Below are 20,846 nucleotides of genomic sequence, written 5' to 3' on the forward strand. Positions count from 1 at the left end.
GACATCTCTTAACTGATAAAAACAATGTAATACTTGCCTCTATGTGTCACCCTGGTAAAACAAAAAAAATCTGACTATTACTAGAGTACTTGCTTGCAAGGACAATTGACTGATCTTCTTGCAACTTGCTTATATGTTTATTTTATTTGCTTGGCTGACCTGGCTTTACCTTTCCTGTTTCCTAACAGGTCATGAGGTGGTTCTGGACCGTGGTCTCCAGTTTCACACAGGAAGAACTGGCCAGACTCTTGCAGTTCACAACTGGTTCCTCCCAGCTGCCCCCGGGAGGGTTTGCTGCACTCTGTCCATCTTTTCAGATCATTGCAGCTCCAACTCACAGTACTTTGCCAACAGCCCACACTTGGCAAGTATTCTGGGGTGGGAGGACTTTCTGCATTGTGCTTTTGGGAATGGCACTGGCTGGTTGTGGTGGGCAAGCGGTGTATAACATGTAATGTGTGTGACACTTGTGTCAACCCATCTAAAAGCAGCTGATGGGGATGGTCCCCTCTCGGGTCTAGTCTGAATGGAATTTTTCTTTTGTTTTACAGTTTTAACCAGCTGTGCCTCCCTACTTATGACTCCTATGAAGAAGTGCACAAAATGCTGCAGCTAGCTATCAGCGAGGGCTGTGAGGGCTTTGGCATGCTGTGATTTCCCCTTTCCTGGAGACCACTTAGCCTCCTGGCTCTTCGTGGCAAGACCCAGGTTCAGTCCTCTGCTTGTTCTCCTTCCCTTCGCATGGGCAATGGAGGCAGAGCAAAGACTCCATGTGAAGGAATTCGTCATCCAGAAGATGTCACGTGGCCTTTCCGTATCCCAAATATGTCATCAAGAGCTCATCTTTTCCCTTTCCCTCATGCTCCTTTTGGTTCAATGTGAAACAGCAAAAAGACTCTGGTGCATTTATCAAGGAGATACTGCACTTGATTTGCCTGCACCCTGTACACCCTTCCTTCTTTGAGAAGATAAAGTTCATAAGCAGAAGTTTCAGTGAGGTGCAGGAGATCTGCTGAGCTGCCTTTATCATAGCTCTCTGGGAGGAAGAGGGAAGACCAGCATGGAGCTCTGCTGGAAACCTGGCTCACGGGAAGCCTTAGTAACTTTCCATGTCTTGGCTTGACTCCCCCAGTGATGCTCCCCGATAGTTCATCTAATTCTGTCACTCATTGAGAGTATAAGGTTGTCCATCCTTTAAGCACCTGACCCAGAAGGGTTTATGGTTCTTTTCCATCTTGCTCTGGATGCTGCTGTCACCTGTGCCACAGAGAAAAATGGGCAGTGTCCACTGGAGGGAGTAACCCAAAGGGGAGAACCATCTCATGAGTGCCCAAGTGCTGGCCCTGACAGTGATCCTGTTCTACCTCCACCAGGGTCCAGCAGCAGAAGCGTCCTTCTGCAGCGGTGGCTGGTTATGAGCCTCTGCAAATGAACTGGAAGAGGAGTTTTTCCTCCATTGAATGTTTCTGACAATGGATATTGCACAGGAAGCTGTCCCATGCCCCTGCCTTCTTTTCCTTTCATCAGGAGAGAGTATGGGCTGAGTGTGATCCCTGAATGCTGAGCACCAATGCCTGTCCCACATTCACCTTCAGGGGATGTGTGTCATGTAGTAACAGTGACAGGTCAGTAAGCAGCTACAGTGTGCACTGGGCTTCTGTTTGATGTTGGGTTGATGGTACTGGGCAGAATTTGCTATCTCCACGCCGGCATCCCACAGAGTCTTGGTTTCTACCTCTATCATGCAGCAGCCTGAGACTTTCTCTACTGCATTTCAGGCAGAGTTTCCAGAGGGGTGCTGGAACCTGGAGAGCAGCTGGCTTTCTGTCCTCCCAATCTTCCTGCCTTCCTTCTTCAGCTCTCCTTTCCTCCTGTTCCATTCCGTGCTGCTGGCTTTCCAGCACAAAATGCTAACTAGAACTTGACTCAAGTGATCACTCAGCAGCCTGCACTCACCATTGTCTGGCTTGTGGGGAGAGGAGTAAGCAGACCAGTGTGAGAAGTGGGCTTATGATTGGGGTGTGTTCTTGCTGGCAGTCCATTCAGCCCTTTCCAGGGCGATAAAGGGAATCTGGGAATCTCTATGTTTTTAGTGAAGCAAAATTCAAGATATTTAAGTTCTCAACAGTCCCTTAGACAGTTCAGGTCAGGAGTCAAAGGCATGCAGGAGTCAAAATGTGAGAAACCTACATTGCTACTACCTGCAATGTAAGTTTTCACTGAGTTGCTGGATTTCTTCCAGAATGGAGTCTCAGACTGGCATCCCTGAGCTAATTTTAGAGCATCATGTTAGATAAAAAGTTGCATCGTCATATATTGTCCCTTTCTGCTGTCCTCAAAATTATCCAGGCAGACTTCTGCACAGTATGGATATTTTAAGATAACTGTGTGTGCTTTTTCCAGTATAGCTTAGTTGAATTGAATGGGAATTTGGGGGAAACATTCTACATCTAGAAAATGTTTTTAAGGCAGCATCTTAGTCATTCTTGGTCTGAGTGTGTTACTTCTGTACAGAAAAAAACAAGTCATTTTGGTGCCAAAAAGCAGCCAGCTGAGCACTGAGACTACTCAGGGGGATTTCTTTGCCTTGTGAATTCATTCCCTTGCTGGCACTGAGGTGCTGGGAGGCTGCCAGCTTGAGAGTTGCCACTGTTGCACTCTGACAGATCACTTTAAGTGTGGCCAGTCTCCCTTTTTTAGTGCAGGCTCCATTCTGCAAGGTTGTGACCTGCTTTGGGTGGAGAGTATGGTACCATTTTATTTACACTGCAGATGGCTTCCATGGTCAATAGAGTTGCAGCTCCTGTGTTCTCCATGCCACCACTTCACTGCGTTCTCTAGGGACCGAGAGGAGGTGGTGGTGCTCGGCTTAACTCCTGTTTGTTGGGAGGTGTAACTTGGTGCTGTTCCCACGTTGCAGCCTTGTCTTGCAGTCTCACCTGGTGAGGATGTTTCCAGCCTTGTAGCTATGGGCCAGCTCTGCCAGTGACATCTTCCTCAGGAATCTGCTCCCTTTTTCTCCTGAGCTGGACTTTTTTATTGTGAGGAGGAAGTAGCTGGACATTGGGCAGTCTTCCTCTGCTGGAAAGAACTCCTAAATGCCTCTCACTGCATTGCAGCCAGCACCCCATGTGTCCCAGCAGCTGTGCAGATGCCAAGGACTTTCTTCTTTACACAAGTCAGAACTGTGATGGGTGCTCTTAATCAACTAAACACGTCCCCATTGTTTCCACAGGCCCTTAGCTGGTCCCGTGTTCCTGAGATCCATCACAGTGTTTCTAAACTTGTCTCTAGCTTTATACCCTTTCCCAGAGCAGTCACTTTTTGTGCTGCCCTTAACACTGGCAATGGGGATGTGCTTTGGTCACCCATACTGTATATTACTTCTGGCAGAGGTTCATTACTTTTCGTTTTACCCTCTATTTATTCTCACTTTATAGAGAACCTTCTGTAGAAATCTTTAGGATCCTGGTATCATCTCGGATGGGTTCCGTGTTTCCTGAAGCTGCTTTGAGGTGCAGAGTGTCTGGCCTCAGCCTGCACTTGCAGGCAATGTTGCATGTTTTTTAGAAACCAGGAGCTGTGGTCAAATCCTGGTTCCCTCTGGTGAATTTCTGGCAGAGTTCAGCCAAAATTTGGAAGCCTGTGGTTGTAGTAGCTGATTTTGTAAATAGTTTGTATAATAAATAAAATATTTTAAAAATGCTGCCTTCTCAGCTTAGTGTTCTTTCAAAGGCTGTACAGAGGGAATCAAACTCATTAGTGCTGTCCATGGGCAAGGGGCCTCTCCAGGTTTTCAGGTGTCTCACTGAGGTCTGCTGCAGGGAGGAGAGGACAGTTCTCCACCTGCAGCCTTCCAGGATGCCTGACTGAACCCAGGGCCTGGGAGCTTCTGGGAAGAGGCAGCACTCTGGGCAGGGGCTCACAGCCTACTGTAGTAGGTTGGAAAACGGGATGAAGCAGCTGGTAATGCCAGAAACTATTTTAAGGACTCTTTTATCTAAATTAACAATGCAGTTGGTGCCATTACTTTTTCATCTCACTATGTTATTACTTGACGCTTTGAGCTGCAGGTATTTGCACTGCTTGTGCTTCACTGTAGTGTCAAGAGGGTCAAACCAGGAGAGGAGGCAGTGTTTGGGTCCTTTAAGTTGTACAAAATACTTTCAGATTGCAGAGTGGAAACAGTCTATCTGCAAGTGTCTGCTAACAAAAACCAGAGTAATTAGTTTGCTGACAGCTTGTTGCCTTCAGGGACAATATTCAATTTCTGTGATGCTCTGAGCTGTTCCCAGCTCTGACAAAAAACATTAAATTTATTACTAGTTTTCCTTGGGCTTTTTTTTTTTTTTAACTTGAGGATTAAAATAATAACTTTAAAACTTGAAGATTCTGCAATATGATTCTGTGTCCATTAGCATCGCTGCCCGTAAAACAATGAAAACACTGTTTCCTGGGCTGTACAAAGATTTAGTCCATCTTCAGCCAGCATAGCTGGCTGCGTGTGTTCCACCATATAACTAGTCAGATGGTCTCCCAATTATGAAACCACCGATGAGCCTTGATTCTGGCTTTCAAGCCATGAGCACTAGCTAAATAAGAGAGTGAGCAGTGCACTGAGTCTTGGCGATTGTTCCGTAGCATTGTGCTGGGTCATGGTATTATTTAGAAGCTCCTGGTGGGAACAAAGTTGTTTTATGCTGGACTCAGGGAAGACAGAGGTTAGATAAAGCAGTGGTGAGCATTATGAAGAATCCAGAAACTGAAGTTCCAGTGTCCCCTGGAAATCACAGAAGTTGTGAGTCTAGAGCTGCTGGAGTTGTGGTCAGGGCACTAAAAGGTGGTTGACTTTGCAAACCTGGCATGAGCAAAATGGTACACAGCAAACCTTGTTGACATGTCTTTACATGCCATGACAAGTATCAGTTGTGGGAAGGGGGCCAAATTGAGGCTGAAGTTTTCAGAAACTCTGGGTGTGAAGGTTAGCATACTGTGTTACTTTAGCATGAAGTAGGTTCTTAAGTTTCTGCCTCTCTTTGCAGGGTGCATGATGTCCTCTGGCTGCCCACATTGTCCATCCTGATCACCAGTTTCTTTTGATGTCTTGGGGAGGGAGTGGTGACAGTGACTCGTTGTGGACTCCACAGCCTCCATTTATCCTGGCACCTGGCATGGACTTGGGGCTGGGAAAGAAATTGTGCCCATGCACTTGGTGCTGGAATCCTACGTGTCCCAGCTTGTGTCTCTAGCAATACCAAGGAGTTGCGTGATTTCTTAGGATACTTGATTCCGTACATGGCCACTTGACCCGGGATGTGTCAAGCCATGCTGCTTGGGAAACTGGAGTTTTATGCATTCAGTTCCTCTGCTCAGCTTTCTGTTCACCTCAATTGTAGAACTATGGAGAAGAAATTTCTTCAGATACCTGAATGAGAAAAAAGGTAAATTATGCTTGATTTGGATAAGAGCTCTTCTTGCTTTCATAATGGTGTAACCGAGTTGGTCAGTTGAACTAGGTTGTAACTCCTGGTTCCCACAGTGAATTACTGTGTTTTATATGGTTTTGACTGTTCTGCTACTATCTTGTATCTGACTGACCTGGCACATGACAGGACAGTGAGTTTTAACATGTGACATTGGGAACTATAAAAGGAAAAAACTTACAGGAAACAGCGAAGTCCACCAGAACCTCAGCCTGTCTTGGCACCAGCTGTACAGTGCAGAATCTGAGGTTTTTAGTGTCTTCCTCTTAAACTCTTTCCTTGTTTTTGTTTGTTTGATTTTTATTTTGTTTGTTTGTTTGTTTTTCTGTATGTGGTTTGTTGTGGGTTTTTTTGTTTGTTTGGGTTTTTTGTTGTTGTTTTGTTTTTAATTGAATGCGTGAGAAACCCTAATCTCTGCTCTTCAGAGCATGAAACTTGATTGTAGGAGGGAGATGTTACTGCATGAATGTGTTCATTTTTAGACCTAATTTGCTATAACTTTTTTTTTTGCGGTAAAATGAAACAGCTGTAGCTGAAGTTCACCCAAAATTCCCGATCAGTCTTTTCCAGCTACCCTTCTGCAGGGGTGGCGTGCTGCAAAGTATGTTGAGGCGTGGGCAATTGCACATGGGGTTGGAAGCAGGGAGTGAGGCTGAGAGCCAACCATCTCGGCCTTGGTATAAAGCTGTAACGAATACAGATGAAGGAAGCGGAACTCTTGCACTATATGAGGGATGGAGAAACTGGAATTGGCCTAAGGCTGCTCCAGAGCTTTCTCTGAGGCATGTGAAGGCTAAAGTGATTTGGGGTGATTTTGCAGGGGAGTGACTCTGCAGTGGACAAAACCAAATTCTTCTCTCTCTCTCTCTCTCTCGTCAATTCTCTGATAAGTTGTGAGAAGCATCTTGGCCTGTACCCACCCCTTAATTTTGGGATTTATGCTAACATAATACTGAGGGCCTGTAAACCCATGCAATTTTCTGCATAATCTTGGAGATCTCATCTCTTATAGAAGGAACAGCTGCTTGGGGCTCTCTTATGCTTCGGTAGCTGAAGTGTGAGGTTGCCTTGAGATGAGATATTGCTGCTTATGGCAGTGGGTGAAAAAACACAAGGAAATGCAAATGAAATCAGCTCCAAGGGGTTCAGATTTGTCTGGGGAAGTGGTTTGCTGTGTAGAGGCTAGCTCAGATTTGTGGAGATCTTTATTGCTGGTATGGGACAGACTCGGACTCCTACTTACGGAAAACCGGCAGCCCCTTCTCCTGGTCTGTGCCCAGAGCAGTTGGCAGCGGTGCACAGCCTTCCCTCTCCTGGGCTGCTTTATATTGGAAACAACAGGCAATACACTGGTAGCAATTGTAGTCATCGTTGAAACTAAAAATTATAGTACAAAAATGTCACCTTGGTGTCTTCTAGTAAGACATTGGACTGTTGTTTTCGTGCTGCGTGTCCTCACCCATTGAGAGCATCTCACTGACTGCTGTCACTTATGCTGACCAGTGTTGTCTTGTCTCCTTCTGCTCGCTCTCTTCCTGTTCATCTTCTGTCCTTTCTCTCCATCTCATTCCCCATCCCACAGAGCAGACAGTCTCTCTGTGTCTGGATGTTGTGTAGCTCCTTGCACAATGGGGCCCTGTTTCAAGATGGGGGCTCCTAGTGCCACACAGTATTGCTATTAAAAATCAAGGGCCTAGTTGTGGATAGCCCTGAGGCTGAGGGTTGAACAGATGCTGGCTGGTCTGGTAATGAATCTTCTGCCTTTTAGAAGACTTCCATGACATCTGCCCCGGCGCGCAGGGCTGCCGCGCTCCCTGACTTGGCTCCGTGCTCGGAAGCCGCGCTGCCCAGCCGCCCGCTGAGCAGAGCCGTGCTGCCCGGGCCTGGGGTGCTCCGCGGCATGTGGGGCTCAGGGGTGCGCAAGGTGCCTCGGTGCAGGGACAGGTAGCGATGTGGCAGCCCTGTGCTGTCAACAGAAGGTGGCTGTGGCTGGTTGGCCACCAGAGGGGGACAGATAATCGACTTGAGCTGGTCAGGTTTGAGAATGGCCAACTTCAGCTCTGTTGAAACCCTGCAGTTCGAGTTACTATTGTCTGGGGCTTTTGTTGTTGTTGTTCAGTAGACCTCTTAATCTAGCAAATGAGTTGCCTGGCAGATTCTCTTGCTGTGCTTCTAATTGCCAAACAGGAGTGTATGAGAAGTGAATGAGCGTCCAGGGAGCATCCCCTGGTCCTGCACAAGTCCCTGCTGCACTGCTCCCCCTTGCCCTTTTGTTTTCCAACAGGCAACACATTTAAAATGCATGAAAGGAAGCTGGATTTTCATATGTATTATTAACCTGCAGCACTGTCTTTCAGGAGACTCAGGACAAATCACTTAGTAAGAATAATGTGCATAATATGAACAAACAACAGCAGTAACACTAACCAGATTAGATGTGTTCCCTCAGGCTTTGAGACACAGATTAGTCATCGGTTTGCAAGGGGAGAGCGAGTTTTAATGCATGGACCAGAAAAGCAGAATTGAGCTGTGCACAGAGAGAGCTGATGTTCTTTTTTTAGGGCTCATTATGACTGAATGGATTTTTTTTTTATTAACTGCAGGCACCACTAGACTTTCCAGGGAACCTGGGGCAGTGGAAGTTGTCATGAGATTGGATGAGTTGCAGTAGGTGACTGAAGCAGTGCAGCAGCTCCAGGGGCAGGAGAGAAAAAGGACCCTGCTACCATCCTCAGGGGGCAGCTGTCCTGCAGTGGCCCCTGCACAGGCAGTGCCTGCCTTGGACACTCTGCATCAGGTTGGTTTTGAGTGGAGGTGGCTTGACGCAGCTGACCTCGCACTTTGCAGTTAGCGGCGTCAGTAGCCTGTGGGAAGTGGCTTTAGAAGGTGCTCTGGGAATATCATTCTAGGAGTTGGCTCTGCTGTGCCTCAGCCCCTCTGGTTCCTCCTCCTGAGCAGGGCTGAGCTGCAATTTAAGTGTGAAGTGGCAGGGTTTCAGAGAAGCTGCATACCAAACACATTAGTGAGGTGAAATGTACTTGGTACTGCTGAGCCAGCTCAGGCCTGAGGCTCTGACCTTGAGGGATCTGCTCCCCAGCAGTGTAGGGAGCGGAGAGGAAGGCACCAGGTCCAACAGCGGGGGAGGAAGGTGGTAAAGAGTCATGGGACTGGTGGTGTTGGACCCAAGAGGCATCTTTAGATTCTAGTGCAGGCATGCTCATGGATCAGAAGGCATCTCTGGTTGCATTTCTCAGCAGGATCCCTGCTCCTTGAGCACTCGCTTCAGAGCTGGAGGTTTAGGATTGTGTGAAGAGGTAGCCTGTGGAGAAGGGTAGAGGACCAGAGTTTGATATGAGGTTGTGGTGTTGAATTAGAAGTTTATAGAAAGCTGAAGGGTGCTGAGGAAACACACAGCTCCTCCTGATCCCTTTGTCTTGTCGCGCAAGGTCAAAGCAACAGCCAGCAGGGATTGAAAGTCAAGCACGTGGCTAATCAAAGCTGTCTGCTCCACAGATGGACTGAGGAAAGCAAGAGCTTTCCTCCCTGTCCTCCTAAGGGTGGATAAAAGAGTGTGACATGGATGTGGATAATGAAAACATCCATGGTTAAATAAGATTTAAACCAAACAAACCTTCCTGCTTCGGGGCGAAAACCTGCCTATGACAGACAGGAGTTAGAAAGGAGTTTTCTTTCTGCTTCTCTTTAAGCCAGCCACTGTCCTGTGGAGGATCCTGGCCTGGAGGAGTGTTTGGCAGCTGGTGGCCCTAGGCAGGAAAGCAGAATCTGTTTTAATCCTGTCATAGATGTCATGCTAATTAGGGTTGAGCCAATTTAATACTTGAATAAGGAGCGGGCAGATCCTTCACAGAACTGAGTGTTAACGGCTTTCCAGAAACCTTGTCCCACCTTGGGGAGGGCCACCTTCGTGTCCTGCTGTGCCTGTCAGAGGGGCTGCACAGAGAACGGCCTCTCCCTCATGCCCTGTGGTCCCAGTGCAGCACCTACCATGTTCCCAGTGGCTCGGTCAATGGAAAGACTTGCCAAATACGGTGAGAAGCCTTTGGCATATTTCCAGAACATCTAGGTGTCTGCTATTAGCCAAATTTCAGTAGTGGTGTTCTGTTCCTTGGATAGTTTATTTCCTTTATACTCCTCTCTGAGCTGTTGGGTGGATGTGAGGTGACGACAAAGCCTGAGCATGGAAAGGAGCTGTGTTGCAGTGCTGGGTCAGGGAGCCCCACACTTGTGCTCTTACGTGTCCCAGAGCTGGCAGACTGACAGCAGGGAGAGTGTGCACTGCTCTGTGAGGCCAGCATCTGCCCCATGTGCTTCTCGAGCCTTTAAACCCTGGTTATAGACACAAGAGCACCTTTCTTCCTCCGTGGCCCCAACCTAGCACAGGTTTGATTTAGAAGGGTTGTCTCCTGAAGCCCATCCTTAGTGAGCCCCATGAAGAGGTGGATGCAGCTGTGGTTTCTTCTCTGCCTCCTTAACTTCAGCCCTTTCCCTGCATCTCTTCCCCTGCCTTGTTCTCTTCCACTATTGCTCATTCCCTGCTCTGTTTGCCAGTGTGGCAGTGGAGAAGACAAAGTGCGCTGATGCATTCTGTCTTGGCCTTCTCCAGAAACCTGCACAGGGAGAGCTCCCTCCGCAGTTTTCTCTGGCTGCCTTTTGCCTTTCTAATCAGTCATGGTAATTTATCCTGGCACTGTTTGGCAGGGGCCGTACCTTGGCATCATGAGCAGCCAGGGTCAGCTGTCAGCCTCTGAGCCATGAGCCTAATGCAACAGAACAGATGTAGGTATTTTTTCCAAGTTTTCCCTGGGCAGCAGGATTAAAGTCTCTGTTCTCAGCTGGGGTCCCCGGTGTAGTCACTTCCCTCTGTGTTACACAACACCCTATTAAGAAGAACAGCACAAACATGTTCATTGGGATCCCTTCCCCCAGCCCTAGAAGGCCAAGGAACAAAGGCAAGGGAGGTTTCCAAAGACTGAGGAGCTGCCTGTTTGGTCCAGGAGCCCCAAGATAATCCTGCCCAGGCATCCCCCTGTGAAGGGCCCTGCCGCTCTCCATCCTTATGGTGCCAGGGGCAGGAGGGAACATGGGTAGAAGATCAGTGGGGTCAGGTTCCTCTTAAATCCATCCGGCTTTGTGCAAACCTGAGTGGGTACCAATGAGGGGAGAAACTAGTGTGGCAGCATCCCCATCGGGCCTGGTGCCTGCGTCTGCCTGCTGAGCCAGGGGCTTCTGAGCATGAGTGGGTGCACGAGCAAATGTGCAAACAACAGGGAGCGACAAGAAACCCTCAGAGGTGTCTTGGTGCTAGCAAAGGAGACAGGGTTATGGTGTCGTCTGTGGTCTTCTTGCTTGAATTCAAAGGTTTCACGTCCGAGAAGACTCTGGTGTTTTCTGATGGCTGCAATGGTACTGAGGGAGCTTGCTGGAAGCAGAGAGGCAGCGTGTTCTCCTCAGCCCCTCTGAAGTGGTTGGCTGCAGAGAAGGGACCATGGGTACCCTTGGTGGGCAGGAGAGAGCTTCCCCAGCAGACCACAGGGAGCAGTGGAGTCCCTGTGAGCACACGTGAGGATCTGCTGCCTCTGTTCACCTGTTACTTGCTTTAGTGACAAAAGACCATAAATGATCAAGGGAGTTAATTAGGTCCACAGCAGGCCAGGTTTGGAGGCCTGCAGGGCTGAGAAGTCTGGAGCGGGTTCAAAGGCACAGGGGGAGGAGAAGGCCCTGGAGCTATGGGTAGCAAACAAAGGTGCTGCTGGTTCTCCCCCTCTGGAAATGCTGTGAAAATCTGTCTCTGACCAGAAGGACAGTTCCCAGGAGAGGGAGAGACCAGCTCCTGGCAGCATCTGTTTGTTCAGGTCCCTGCTGAAGGACTTAAACAGCTTATTAATTCACTCCTTTGTCCAGCTGCAGCCCCCTGCCCTTGCGAGCGAGCCTCCAGGGCAGCGTGTGCAGCTGTGAGCCAGTGCCTGTGGCCCTGGGACTCTCTGTGCGCTACATCCCAGTGAGCCGTCCACAGGGCTGGGGAGCCAGGGGGCACGTTGCAGCTGTCTGGCCCATCTCTAGTAAAATGCTCACAGCAGGTCCTTTCCATCTGCTTTGGCCCAAGAGTGACCCTTGCAAACCTCCTCTCCCCTGCAGTCGCCTCAGCAGATGGTAGGGAGGCAGACGGAAAGAGGGAAGTCTCTACGGCTGTAGCGATAGAAAGGTCTGACCCCATGGTACCTCTCACTGTAACATCCACAGGTACTGGGTTATTGCAGTGCATCCCGAGCCTTGGCCTCCATTTCCCTTCTCCCACCCCTTGAAGCACCTCCTGCTCCTTTCTCTGGACCTTGATGGCAGCTCTGGATGGCTTCCAGCTGGAAGACAGCTTGCCCCAGCTCTGCAAGCAGAATAGGAAGGGGCACTTGCATTACAAGGGGAGCTCACAGCACGGCAAAAGCTGAGGAACGGTGATGTGTTGATGGGGTCTTGGAGCCTATGAGTTTGGATGGAGGGGTGCTCAGTTGTGGTGAATCACCGCAAACCACTTCGTGCAGCTGCTGTCTTGACTCCCCCTTGCACCCTGGATGCATAAAATCTGCTTTGGAAGGGGGCGCAGTGGGTCCTTTCTTACCTGTAATTTTATCAGACTGCAGAAGTTCAAGGAAGTGGAAGGGTATGCTTGGTCCATGCTGGAGGATGTTTCAGCTCAGCAAGGGTATTTGGGACAGCTGAGTGGTGTATCACCCACCAGGCTGCACCAGCTGCTCTGGAGTCAGGACTCAAACCATGACCAGACTTGGTCCCTGTTCCAGACTTTTCCTTCACCTCATTTGTTAGCAGCTTCGGATGCAAATTCTGTGGTCGGTATGTGGAGGCCTGGCTGGCGTGCGGGGCTCCTGTCCAGCTGCCCTCGCTTGATCCTCCTCCCCGGCAGGCCTGGCTGGATACGAGTGCTGCAACGGCCTCGAAGGGAACGTGTGGGGTGTCCAGGTTATAGTGTTCAGCGCTGTTGCCCTTCTACAGGTGACAGTATTTGTTGACTTGGACAGAGGACAGGCCCTTCCCATAACATAAGCAAGACAGATGTGTCCAAGTACAACACAAAGGTGCAAGGTTTGCCTCGCAGAGGCAGTTCACCTCTCCCTTGCATTAGGTATGATACAGACAGCTCATCAGAGATGACCCTTCCTCCTGTAAAATAGCTTGTGCAGGCAGTGTGGACAAGGAGCAAGAAAGAGCCTGAAAAGCAATAGCAGGATGGTGGAGAGAAGCTTGGAAAGGTCGCCAAGCCTGTAAATGCAAAGATGTCTAGGGGCCACATAGAGGGGCTCCACTGTAATGTTTGGTACCATGCCCAGGCTGAAGCTCTAGCACCATTTAGTAGGCTGGACCAGCCTTGGCTTCAGTCTTGTTTGGCTTGATGGAAGTAGTTGTCATCATGTCCTGAGTACAGTATCATTGTCACTCTTTAATTCCCCCAATGAGGTGTTGCAAACAGATATACATATGTTGTAGCCATTCTTTGGATTTAGATTTGCCTTTGGGGACAGGCAGTGATAAGTGTTAAGAGCTGTTTAGATCCCCAACTGTTTTGTTCCTGAACTGGTTTCTAGCAAGAGCAGAAGACATGAGGCTGGGGAAGAAGCCGCTTCTCCCACCAGAAGCATCCCCCAGGCTGGGGAGGGACCCCGAGCTGGAGATGCCCTCCGAGCAGCTGGAGTTAATGACTAGGCTAAGGTTATTGGTAGTGTTACCCAACAACTGCTAATTAGTTTTGCCCTTGTTCAGCGCCTGCCTCTGGGATTTCCCCTGGCAGCTGCAGGGGCAGGTCTGGGTCTGCAGGGGCAGGTCCCTTGTGGAAAGAGGCTGCTGTGACTGATGATGAGCGATGGATGAGAGGGAAAGGGATAGGAGGAGAAAGCTGCCAAGGCTTTAACTCTGGTGGGTGCAGAGGTTCAGCCTGGTTCGGATCTGCTGGTGGGAGGTGAAAGGTCCTTGGCCGGCCAGGGTGTTAACAAGCCAGAGGTGAGCGTGGGTGATCAGGATGGCTGTGGCTGCGTTGCATAAATCAGGCTTAAGGTGCCAGAAAAAGCCTCCAGGGAGATGAAATGTCTAAGTGTCATCAGCTCTGCAGAGATAATGAGAACCAGAAAAGCACCAGGAGGTAAAATGGCACAGATCCCTGAATACAGGCTTGTGGGCCTGGGGTTCCTCATGGGTCTGTGGGGGTGGTGGCTGTGGGGGAGTCTGGTGTTTATGGAGGGGCTGTAGGGTTAATCCTCCTCAATCTCAGAGGCAATCAACTCTGAAAGAATAAAGTCTTCCTGCCAAACGATGTCTTCTGCCCTCCCCCACTACGCTTTTCCATTTGCCTTGAACAGAAAGAAAGAAATGGAGGGAAATAACAAGGGCTGCGTCCGCTATCACTATGTTTGCACGGTCAGTGTGAGGGGGACACCCCCCTTTTGCTCTGGGCTGAACTTTGTGAACATGGCCCTGTAGCTTGGGAGTTGAGGGAGTTCCTTGGAGACTGGAGCCAAGAGGTGCAACCAAAAGCATTGTGCAGGTCCATGGGTGTCACATCTCCAAGAGAGGCACTTCCAGCTCCTCTGGCAGTGACCCAACCCATTGCAGCAAAGGTGGCTGATGGCCACCTGTGTTACAGGTCAGATCAGAGTGAACAACACTGGAGCAGGCTGCCCAGGGAGGCTGTGGAGCCTCCATCCTTGGACAGGGTCAAAAACTCAACTGGACATGGCCTTAACTATTTTGGTCTGAGCAGGGGGCTAGACAGGACCATCTCCAGAGGTTTCATCCCACCTCAACCAGCCTGTGATTGTATAGGAGAGTACCAGGAGATGCGTTCCACTGCCAAGATGACCTGCTTGCTTGGCCATGGCTGGATGAGGTGAGGACAGTAGAAGCCTGTTTCTTCCTCACCTCTACTGCAAAACCAGAGTGATGGGGCTCTTAATTGCTCCCTTGCCCACACTGCTTCTTGCAGGGTTGTGGCTGAGCACTGCAAAATAGGAGCACTCCTGGGTACAGCAGAGTGCTGCTGGAAGCCATCTGAGCTGCTGCCCCCGGGCTCTGCAGTGGTGAAGCTGGCTTGATTTCACTCTTCCCTAAAGGAGGCAGGGCTGAAAAGCAAAGTGGAAATTAAACACCACCTGCCACTTGGCCATCTTTGACGTTGGGCCCGAACTGGTGAGGGCAAGAGCAGGGTTATTTCACAAAATAGTGATGAGATATCTGATGGGGGGGGGGTTTGTTTTCCTAGCTGCCTCCTTGCTGGTGCCCTGAAGGCTTGTGGTGAAGGGCAGATGTTCTGTCTCTCTCCTTGTACCTGTGCCCCAGTTGCGCTTCTTCCTCTGCCTGCAAAGGCTCCGTTCCCAGCCTCACGAGAAGCTCTGTGCCGGCTGTGAGATCTCGGCCTGGATTAAGTGGCAAAGGCAAACCCTCAGCTTTGGGAAGAGCACACTTGACCTTTGCCTCTGTGGAGTTATGTTCTCCCTTGGGAGGAAGTGTTGGCTCAGCCGCTGAACAAAGCGCTGGCTGTCATGAGCAAGACCTGCCTGCCTTGGGGTGGGAGGGCCTGGGGGAGGGGGTCAGATTTATGCTCCGGGAGGGAGGAAGGGTCAGCAGACCTGGTGACCTGGAAGCTTAGAGGTGAGAAGCTCAATTTACTGAGAAATACAAAGCTATGTTGCTTCCTCTGTCAGTGAAAATACACCGTCTGGGATGGTCTGGGCAGATGAGCCCGCTGGTACATCCAGATGCAAGAGGGGAATTTGTTTGGTAAGATCCTAATGATGTTTTGAATCCCCTTTCTTCATTTTCCAACCTGTTCTTCTCTGTCGTGTCTTGCAGTGCCTCTCACCCTGAATTGTCGCTAGTGTCTTTGTAGGTTCTCCAGGTCCTGTGGAAGAAGCATCCAGTAGTGGACTTGGCCCTAGCATGAACTTCAGACAACGTTAGTGGTAGGTGCCGCTAAATATGTTTGTTTTCCCTAAGCAGTGGTGTATGTGCAGCTCTCACATTAATTCAGACTTTTTCTCCTACAGTGTGCCCTTTGTTCTATGTAACATGCCTTGCTCTAGTGCCAGAGGGCCCAGCAAAGATATGGGAAAACACAGAGTGGACGTTTGGGGTGATCTCTTTTCCACTTTGTACCTTAGGGCTGAAGTTAGATGGTTCATCTGAGCTCACAGAAGCAGCTTGTGTCAGAGCCAGGACTGAACTTGGGTTCCAGCATCAGCACTGTGGGGCAGTCCCCTGGCTCTGTTGTCACAGGCTTCATTTAGAAGTTGTTAGGTGTCTCTATGCTGGTGCTCTTCCGCATGTTCACCTGAGTCAAGTCAGGCTGCTCTTGTTTCCAGGATTTTTTGGGAGCTCTGCAGCCCCTGGCTTTTGAAACAGACACGTAAGGATCAAGAAACTGGCCAAATGCAAAGAGCTCTAGAAATCCATTTGCATCCCCAAAGCTGCAGGTACGGTGTCTGAAGGTTCGGTGTTATGCCTGACCTTCACACCATCGTCCCCGCTCCAGCCTCCTCCATTGAAGTGCTCTGAACTTGAGGTAGTTCAATATTACTGAGAGCATGTGGGTTATGAGATTCACTCAGGTGGAGCTGATAAAAGAACTCAGGTCTTCCTAAGCCTCCAAAGGGCTGTGAAATAGGTATAAATACATTTATAGCCTACTGCATTGCAGAGAGGTGAAGAAACTGATCCAGCTCGAAAGAAGTGTGTCCTTTTGTGCCACTTTTGCCAGTTCCTGTAGATATTTGTACAGCGCTCAGCCACTGGCTTAGCAGAGTGGTCTCTCCTTCAGGGCTGATGAGAGCCAAGCATGGCAGTCAGGACTGCAGGATGTGAATGCTGCCTTCACCTGCAGGTTGGCTGGCAAAATGAAAGGACATGAGAGGAGACCTTGCCAGATGCCAGCCAGGTTATTGCAGGGTGAGAATGAGGGGAGGAGCAGTTTTGGAGAGCACATCTGTAGCTAGCATCGCCTCGCTTCACTGTCAGGAGAAGGATTGTTGATCAGCTGCTGCGAACTTAGACCTAGGCCATCTGAAGATTTTCTGAGAAGCAACCACCACCATGTTGCCAAAGCTCTCCTGTGTGCTGTGGGCAGAGCTACCTCCTGCTCCATCAGCTTTACAGGTCTTCTGCCTCTCTTGCCTCTGTGTCACTCAGACCCTGAAGCATCAGCTGTGTTTCTGTTGGCGAGGGATGGCTGGGAAGAGACCAAAATCAGAGTATGTTACTGAATGCTTGTGTGGGAGGTCTGTTGTTAGCACGGGTGTGAGAGCTGCACATCTGAGAAACTAATATGATGAGAGGGGCTGTGCAGATGAAACAACTCAGGGCAGTGGGCCACGTTCCTCCTTTAGATCTGCTTGGTGCTGACAAATCCATTAGCGGCAGCTTGATGCTGCTGCTGATCAGGACTTTGCTGAGAGCAAAAGCCCTGGAGGCTGTTGGCGGCTGAGCTTTGCATGAGACCGAGCCGATGGAGTCAGTTCTTGCCCCTCCCCAGCGCATATGGTGCAGATTCACAACCAGTTTTCTGAGCAGGCAGTGTTTCTGGGAGAAGTTTGGCCGAAGTCAGGGCTTGGTGCAGCTGCGTCAGCAGGCTCTGGGGTGGGAAGGGCACGGGATTTCACTTCCCCATTTCCCTCCTAGGGCCTTGCTGACATGGCTTCCTGGACCACCACTGTCAGGAAGAGGCAGTTTGGTTTTGAGGGTGTGGGGCTCAGCCCAGCCTGCACGGGGCGTGAGAAGGACACCGAACCATCTGTCCAGCCCAGCTGCTTCCTCCACTAAAGCATTGAGACAGTCTCTGCCATACTCAGACTGTTGGAAACATGTTGATAAACTTCCAAATGTCTATTTTACAATCCAGATGTGCTAGCCTTGGCTGTAAACCCTCATCTGAAGAACAGGTGTGCTATAATGTTTCTAGCAGTGGCCCTAAAGCCAGCTGGAGGCTTGAGCTCAGCGGAGGCCAAGGGGCTGGTGCCATATAGGATATGGATATTGGGGCAGGGACAGGTGAGGCAAAGAGCTGTGGGTCAGCTGTAGTTCACAGCAACGCAGTCAGGCTGGGAGGGAAGAGAGGCACAAGCCAGAATATCCTTCAGCCCCCAATCTCCGCTCTGCAGCACCAGAGCTGTCTCAGGAGGGGCTGCCCTGGTTGTATGTGCAACCTGGATGCATCCCTGGAGTGCATCAGCCTTGGTTGGATCTGTCTTGGTGCAGAAGCACAGGGCTAGAGCTGGCCATCAGCCTCTGTGCTATTTTCTGTGGTTTGTCTTGACCTCTCCAGCAGCTCTGTGGTCTGGGAGGCACTGCAGGTCACTGCAGCTCCCCACCAGCCTCGCCAGGGGAGCCCAAATGGGTTGGGCTGTTGGTTGTCAACCAACAGTAAGACAAGGGGTAGTGGGTTCAAGCTGGAACACAAGAGGTTCCACTTAAATTTGAGAAGAAACTTCTTCTCAGTCAGGGTGATGGAACACTGGAACAGGCTGCCCAGGGAGGTTGTGGAGTCTTCTTCTCTGGAGACATTCAAAACCCGCCTGGACGCCTTCCTGTGTAACCTCACCTGGGTGTTCCTGCTCCGGCAGGGGGATTGGACTAGATGATCTTTTGAGGTCCCTTCCAATCCCTAACATTCTGTGATTCTGTGGGTGCTTCCTTGGGCCGAACTTCACCTGTGCCTTTGGCCTGCAAGGCAGGCATCCCCCCTGGGCTGGGAAAGGTGTCCTGCTGCTAGGCCTGGATCTGGTTCCCAAAAATTGTGCTGGGGAGAAGTGCAGTCCCAGTGGGAGGATGGGCAGCAGCAGTGGGCTGCCAGAGAAGGCGCCAGCCCTCTGGTGTAGGGGGGCAGCCAGCCCTGGGTGCAGGCTGGCAGGAAGCATGTGGATAGTGGGGATGAGGCAGGGTACAAGGTGCTGATATCACACTATGCATGGTGCCTATGGGCTAAGAGGGAAGAGCTGATGGTCTATCCCCCTGCCCTGCAATGTGCTCTCACAAGGGATTTTAGCTCCTCTGGCACTGCTGGGTGATCTGTGTAACCTAAAGGCTTTGTCAACGATGTTCACACCCTCCAGAGCCCCCGCAGGGATGTCCAAGCTTGCAGGGGAGCAGAGCCTGACTGAGAGCTGCAAGGTGGGCAGCACGGGCCATAGGGCACTGCCTCTGCTGAAAGCAGGCAGCAAGGCAGGGGCTACTCAGGCCAGGGGCAGTGCTGAGGAAAGCCAAGGGCTCCATTGGTCCCATCCCTTCATGGAACAAGAGACCAAAGTGGCATTGAGAGGGGCCCCCCACGTAAAACATTTTCTCCTGTGCCCTGGCAGAGGGGTCAGGCTCCGGGAAGGAGGAAGGAGAGGGACTCTCTTGCCTCTGCAGGGCCAGCTGCTTTCTTGGCCACCACCCCTGCCACTGGGCTCGCCAGCCTTGCGGGAGCGTGGCTGTCTGTGCTGTTGGCACTGCTGTGAGCTCGAGCTGTGCGTGGCAGCCTTGCCTGCTCCACCAGCCGAGAGAGGGAAGGAAGGCAGAGACACGGCCTGAAAGCGTGTGCCAGAGCTCGGCGTGGAGGCAGAGGTAATCATCAGCAGAGAGGGCAGGCTTGTATCATCTCTGCTGCTGCCCTGAGCTCCAAACCCAGTTCTGGGAGAGGCAGGAAAATGAAGTGCCATCTCTGTAATCCTTTTACACATTTTTGTTCTGTGCCTGGCATGGCCCCTGTCTGTGTGGGAAGTGAAGGCTTCTCCATCGCAAGCTCTTTGCTCTTCTCTGAAGATGGTGACCTGATGCAGTTGGCATGGAAAGGGGCTTTGCTCATCTTCTTTGCAAGTTGTGCTGCAATTATTTCCTTGTTAAGCTCTCGTGCCTCATTATTCTTTTTTCATGTAAGAGACTGGGCCTTTTCCTACAGCTGTGTGCCACACCTGTGTGTGGAGTGGGTGACAGCAGAGGCAGTGTGGCAACTGGTGAGGGAGACTTCTGGAGCTGTGATGTCACCAGAGAGCTGGATTCCCAGCCTGTGAAGTCATAGCTGGGAAATTAGGTACTCAGCCTAATCCAAATAATTTCCCAGTGGGACTGTAAAGTGTCAATGAACTAGTCTATTGCTTGATGACCCACTATTTTAGTTCTAACACACACCACCTAGTAATTGCCACTTTTTTGCAGTTCTTTAAGACTCACTTATTAATAAGCTATTAAACATCCACTTGAAATCCCTGCATTGTAATGAGCTGAGATCACTTCACACAGCCATTCCAGTGCCCAAATTGATAGGAAAGCACCTAAAATCCTGTGATGGCAAAGTAACCAAGCTAAAATACAGATATAATATCAGCCCCACTGATCATTCCTGTTTTAAGCACTATGTGGCCATGGTCAGTTTTCCCTGTGCCCTGGGCAACTGAGGAGAGGGTCTTAAGGAAGGAACAGTGACTTGAAGGAAATGAGAGTAATTGATTTTTAGGATGACTGCTTTGGAATCAGAGCAGGAATGAAACTACTTTAATTTCAAACACTCAGTAGAATTCCAAGTTCAATTCAGGTTCGTTTTGTTTTGTTTGTCGTTGTTGTTTTTGTTTTGGTGGGTTTTGGTTTTTTTGGTCCTTTTGGTTTTTAAGCTAATGCAAAGGAAAGGCGGAGGTTTTGAGAGAAGTTCATTGTGGGAGGAATTTCTTGGGGAGAGCTTCTTCAGCACGGTCCTGGGATCACCTGTTGTTTTCTGTCCCCACCGCTGGGTTATCTTGGTTGGATTTCTCTTTTCTCCAGGTTGTGGGCTCCGTGGGAAGCGCTGCCTGTGAAGTGGTACCAGGCACCAGAAAGGGAGACTTCCTGCTGAGGAGAGCACCCTGCCATCCCTGTGTATCCTCAAGCTGTTGCTCCCTCTTCTCTGTTCCCTTCCAGACTGTGACAGAAGCTGATGGTCGATGGGTACCACAGGAAAAGCCTCCTCACGTTAAGACCCTGGTGAAAAGGGGAAGAGACTGTTATGGAAATTCACACTATCAGGGTCCTTTCCACACTCCTCTCCACAGGGCTCTGACCACGTGGGGAGCATTCCCTCTTCGGGGGTCAGAGTCCTTAAAAATGGCAAGAGGTTCTGCTTCCTTCTTTCCTTGCCACCCCTAGTGAGGACAGCTAACTATTGAGTGCTCTTGTTGAAGCCCCCCCATCATTTTGATGTCCTGAGCAGGCTTGTTCCTGCAGGAAACACATGATGGAATGGGTTTCCTCGTCAGGGCAGCCTCCACGCTCCTCAGGGACACGCAGGCTTTCTTGGTTTCCAGGCCCATCTCGCTGCCACGTGTGGCTCCAGCCGCAGGT

At 50.2% G+C, this 20,846-nt stretch overlaps 1 protein-coding gene across 5 annotated transcripts in view; it reads left to right on the forward strand.

The window, feature by feature from the left end:
• The window catches only part of AREL1 (apoptosis resistant E3 ubiquitin protein ligase 1), a 40,492-nt gene extending 20,125 nt beyond the window's left edge, over nucleotides 1-20,367 (forward strand). For 4 of the 5 annotated variants that reach the window (XM_065635597.1, XM_065635596.1, XM_065635598.1 and 1 more), the window contains 2 exons: nucleotides 189-364; nucleotides 552-3,667. In XM_065635597.1, the coding sequence (XP_065491669.1) occupies nucleotides 189-364; nucleotides 552-654 (279 nt within the window). In that variant the 3' untranslated portion in view covers nucleotides 655-3,667. Of the gene's footprint in view, nucleotides 1-188; nucleotides 365-551; nucleotides 3,668-15,356; nucleotides 15,467-20,291 lie in introns of those variants that run through there. The other variant, XR_010606273.1, reaches the window with a different exon arrangement.
• Nucleotides 20,368-20,846: the final 479 nt, after the last annotated feature.

This window comes from Caloenas nicobarica, chromosome 5, assembly GCF_036013445.1.
Source record: "Caloenas nicobarica isolate bCalNic1 chromosome 5, bCalNic1.hap1, whole genome shotgun sequence".
NCBI classification, from domain to species: Eukaryota; Metazoa; Chordata; class Aves; order Columbiformes; family Columbidae; genus Caloenas; species Caloenas nicobarica.